Below are 5244 nucleotides of genomic sequence, written 5' to 3'. Positions count from 1 at the left end.
AATGTGATGATATTTTATCATTATTGTGATGAATTATCACAATGTGCCTGTCTGTGGATATCGTCAATACATAAAGAACACTTGATAGCTACGTTTCATCATAAAATGAGGATAATTAGGCCTGTGCAGTTTGTAAAACACGTAGTAGAAACCACTGCAATTGTAGCTATATTATTATTGTTACTTAAGTAATTTTATATGTGGCACTACAGGGTTTATTCTGTCTCTTTTAACTTATTAAACCTCAGAAAAACAAAATACTGCTTGTGGAAAAAAAAATCGTGTCGTGATAAATTGTGATGATATTGCCCACGCATGGTTCCTATAATCAACGTTGTGAACAATTCTGATTCATTTCACACCAAACCACTCTAAATTACGCTGTTTACATCTTAAATGTTAAATTATGCAGAAATGTATAAAAACCAGGGATGTTTCGCTTTAATGTACAAGACACATTCATGTCAGAGAGAACCCATCTCATCTTTTTTTTTTATTTAAAATGACTTCATAAGATTATAGGGGACACAATAGATATCAACACTCTATTGATTACAAATAACACATAGTACAGCTATAGTGAAGACGTCTAAGACTGGTGCACTATGACTTTAAATCTTTAAGACAGGAGAAACACAACTCACACTTGGATCCACTTCCCTCTACAGTGAGACCTCTGTCTTCCTGTGACTGGGGGAACCTCACCAAGACATACACATACAGACTGTTAGAAAGGGCCATATTGCCATTCACTCGAGTGAATGGAGCGCTGAGAAAAAGTGCGGCCATATGAAATCAGTGACCTCATTCTCTGTCCCCCCCTCTCTTTCTCGCTCTCTTGTTCTCGCTGATACACATAGATTAACATGCAATTGGCAGAGGATATCTTGTCTATAGGCTCTTGCTGTTAATGAGTGTGGTTACAGTGGACACACTGTTTACAGGCGAGTTAGACAGTTCTACTCTTGGCCTTCAGAGGGCACCAGAGTCCCATAGAAGACTATGCAGTCATTCGAATCTGACTCTAACTGGTTTGTTAATCAAAACAACCATAATATTAATACCAAGATGAGAAAGGGTGACAACCAAACTTCATACAGATTAAAAGCTCAGAAAGCTGTACAGTGCTGTGCAAAATCTTGTGCAAAGGTAAAAAAAAAACCTTAAGTGCAGATTACTGATCTTTCAGCAGATTTTTCTAAGGAGATTAAATATAAGACAGTTGACTTACATAGGAAATTGGAAAGTCAAAAACAAATGTGAAAAAGAGGATTTGCCTATTTTTTTTTTAAATTATCATAATAAATAGAGAAAATGTGGCTCCTGACAACAGTTAAGCCTTGTAGGCCACCAAAGGCTTTCAGCTTTAGTGACTGAAGCGCCACTCCTGCTTTCACTGTGAGAAGACAACTCAGCGCTGTGGGTCTGAAAGGATGTGTAGCTGATCAAGAAGAACCTCTCTGAGAAAAGGAGATGGACACATCAAACAAAGAAGCTGAACAATGGACTGACCACTCCAGTTACTGAATGTGTTTGGGACTACTTGGACTGTGAAAGCAGTATATTCAACCAACTTTTAAGACTGAACTTTGGAGGTGAAATGTTTAAAACACATGCTAAAAAGAATTCAAGCTGACATGAAGGTGATTAGAGTCACTGAGGCTATCTTTTGTACCATGCATTGTCACAATGGCAATCAGATGACTTCAGTGGCTTCAGACTGCCTCACTGGCCTTCTCCTCTGGTCAATCCTTCTCACACAAATTAAGCTCCACTTTGGTTGAATCCCAGTGGGGAAGGGCTCCTTAATCTAAACCTATTGCTAAGAAACTCCAGTTGATTTAAAAAGCTGCTAATTTGTAACACAACGCTGAAAGAGCTCTGCAGCTGAAACTGCAGCTGTGGCTTTGTGACGTGGCTTCCATTTGCAGACCTCTGTGATCCCACCCCCTCAGCTGTTGCAGGTTCTTGACAGTTATTTAGTTCCACTGTTCTCAGATGCATGCTTTCTCAGGAACCCAGGCAGCTATGCGGTTGTGTAACCGGCACTTGTGTAAAGCACCCAAAAAGAAAAGAGAGATCCGCGATTTCTACATACAGGTTACAGAGAAGTATCTGAGGACTGACAGGGTTCTGCAGTTTTACCAAAGGATGGAAATAACCTGTTGATCTCACAAGTTTCCATAAACCTTTTCCTGAATGCTTTGCACAGGAAGAAGTAGATCAAGGGGTCCAAGCACACGTTTGTCGACGAGAGCCACAGGGTGAGGTCCTTAACCACTTTCAGTATGGGTCTGGTGCAGGAGCCCTTGTCGCTGACCTGTACCATGGTGTATGGTATCCGCACAATGTAGTAAGGTACGTAGCAGACCAGAAAAACCAAAAGAATCAGGAAAACCCGAACCTTGGCTTTACGCTTCCCCTGATCATTGCTGCTGCGTGACCTGTGATATGATTCCACCACTTTCTTGGTGATACACATGTAGCTTAACGTGATCACAATGCATGCCGCCCAGAAAATAATAGAGGCGAACTGTATGACGACTTTATGCCACACGAGTCCGATTTTACTTTTCATGCTCATGCAAATCTCTGATTTGTTGGTATTGTTGTTGAAAGGGTCCTGGTTCGTTGTGATAATAACCGGCAAGGTATTCATGCTGATTAGCAGCAGCCAGATGACAACCGACAGGACTTTGCTGAAACGCAGGTTCTGGCACAGAAGTCTCCCTCCAGGCCGCACGATCTTAAAGAATCGGTCCAGGCTGATGAGACCCATCAAGATGATACTCATGTTCATGGCCAGATAGAAGAAGACATGCGAGTACCGGCAGGCGAAAGCCTGCAGTCTGTCCGTGATGCCTGGCAGTTCGCTAGCAGCCCGGACGGGGAAGGTCAGTGTCATCAGGAGATCGGCGGCCACCAGGTGCTTCAGGTAGACCATGAAGGTGGTCTTGGACTTCAAGTTCACGGAAATCCAAGCCACCAGCAGGTTGAGCAGAAGAGCAGGGAGGAAAAGCAGGAAATAGAGGCTGGAGATGGCTATGGCCCTCACTTGATTGTCAACGCCACAGTTGAGGGTTGAGCTGCTGTTATTCGCCATCAAGCCTGCAATGAATTTAAGGAGAGTGTCAGAGAATTCACAACGTACTGATGCTTTCGCTGACAAAAACTGAGGACAACAGTTATGAGCATTAGTCTCCTCAATACGGAACACATTTCTCCTTTCAGTTCTCAGTTCCTCATTTTAGAAAAAGGAATCTTAAAAAGTGAATCAACATAAACGCATGAAAGTAAAAATGTGACAAAAGAATAGAGCTTTTGACTAAATACACTGAGTTTCAAATGGCTCTGTTTGTGGTTTGGTGCCTAGTTTTGATGAGCAACAGCAGTTTTGATAGCAAATCAACAACCTCAAATGCAGCACAGTCATTTTTAGGAAATGCTTCACTATTATTGTTATTCCAGTAACAATATATGTATACAACTACAACAGAAGTGAATACAGACGGATAATAATTGATTCACTTCCTTTCTACATGAATGAGGATCATTATATTATAGTAGATGCAAATGTGGCATGAATGCTGACATATAAAGTGTAAAATGTGAACTGTTATATTGAACATCTTCAGTATACACCGCTGACAAAATGACAAAAAAAACTGAACTTTTCTGAAGTAAATGCAACTGCCACTTCAAAGTCACGTTGTGGGAACTTACAAGCAATACAAAATAAAAAGAGTTCACTGTGGACTTCTCAGAGTTCGTCACACCACTGACCAAAAAATTAAATAAGTTCTTAAAAACAAAGAACTGTTAAAATGTTTTGATGGTTAGTTCTGAATAGTCATTTTGATCATCTGGAAAAAATGTACACCATTTGCCATTGCAATGGTAAAATGATCCATTATTGCCAAAATGAAGTAATATATATATATATATATATATATATATATATAAAAACTAAGTAATTTATATAATATGTTTAATTATACACATTTGAATCAAGTACGTTCAAAGCATCACTGTTTTCAGTCACTCTATTTTGTCCGGTTATGTTACCAGCCTGTAAGAATTAACATAACAACTTCAAAACACTTAATGGGAATATATTACATACCTTATATATCCAGTTAAATTTCACCAAGAGGATCTAATAAAAGACTTTATTTTACATACCTCTGAGGATGCGACTGGAGCAAATTACAATGTTGCGCGGAGTGTCTCTGAGCCTTATCTGTACATCTAACCTCACTTCCTGTAGAATAAGTGTGGTTACCACTAACAAAAAATAAAAAGAGACACCCACGTGGCAACTTCTCCGTAGGTGGCATCATTAATCCTGGCTGGTACTAATAAATTAGTATTCATATAGTCATGTTTCACTTTTGATTTAGTTTTCTTCTTGGTATATATACACACACACACACACACACACACACACACACACACACACACACACTCACCAGCCACTTTATTAGGTTCAGTTGCTTGTTAACACAAATAGCTAATCAGCCAATCACATGGCCACAACCCAATGCATTTAGGCCTGTAGAGGTGGTCAAGACAACTTGCTGAAGTGCAGACCGAGCATCAGAACGGGGAAGAAAGGGGATTTAAAGGACTTTGAACGTGGCGTGGTTGTTGGTGCCAGACGGGCTGGTCTGAGTATTTCAGAAACTGCTGATCTACTGGGATTTTCACGCACAACCATCTCTAGGGTTTTACAGAGAACGGTCCGAAAAAGTATCCAGTGAGCGGTCAGTTGTGTGGACGAAAATGCCTTGTTGATGTGAGAGGTCAGAGGAAAATGGGCAGACTGGTTCCAGATGATAGAAAGGCAACAGGAACTCAAAAACCATCCAACATCTCTGAGGAATGTTTTTAACACCTTGGTGAAAGTCCGGCATTTTGGTGCAACCTAAACCTGGAATTTAATGCAGTCGACACTCCATTCCTGTCCGGTTTAGTGTTACAATCAAGTGTTGTTTCGGGATTCTGTATCTTTGACAAGCAGGAGGGGCAGAACTGATAAACTCTTCACTGGAAGTGAAATGATAATACAATCTTTTAACACCAAAACACACTGAGAATTAAAAGTCATATGGAATTAGAAGAGCAATAGCTGTGGGAAACAGTTGTAAAGGCAGAAATTTTGGCATTTGTGAATTTACCTTTAATAAATGGTTGTAGTCAAGAGTGGAAATGGGATGGAATTCACCGGAATGTCATTCTTGGAGT

At 40.2% G+C, this 5244-nt stretch overlaps 1 protein-coding gene across 1 annotated transcript; it reads right to left on the bottom strand.

Moving 5' to 3' along the window:
* Nucleotides 1-462: 462 nt before the first annotated feature.
* On the bottom strand, nt 463-4252 carry LOC108424010 (P2Y purinoceptor 13-like). Its single transcript, XM_017691750.2, has 2 exons — nt 4183-4252; nt 463-3108 (listed from the first exon to the last, which is right to left on the bottom strand). The coding sequence occupies exon 2, from the start codon at nt 3101-3103 to the stop codon at nt 2102-2104; it is 1002 nt and encodes a 333-aa protein (XP_017547239.1). The 5' UTR covers nt 3104-3108; nt 4183-4252; the 3' UTR covers nt 463-2101.
* Between the last annotated feature and the right edge of the window lie 992 nt (nt 4253-5244).

The sequence above is a fragment of the Pygocentrus nattereri genome, chromosome 19 (assembly GCF_015220715.1).
Source record: "Pygocentrus nattereri isolate fPygNat1 chromosome 19, fPygNat1.pri, whole genome shotgun sequence".
Taxonomy (NCBI): domain Eukaryota; kingdom Metazoa; phylum Chordata; class Actinopteri; order Characiformes; family Serrasalmidae; genus Pygocentrus; species Pygocentrus nattereri.
Note: the sequence above shows the minus strand (reverse complement) of the source record. Positions and strands in the feature narration are given on the sequence as shown.

What these genes read in the sequence shown, in the direction of transcription:
- LOC108424010 (XM_017691750.2), bottom strand. Translation starts at nt 3,103, where the DNA reads ATGGCGAATAACAGCAGCTCAACCCTCAACTGTGGCGTTGACAATCAA.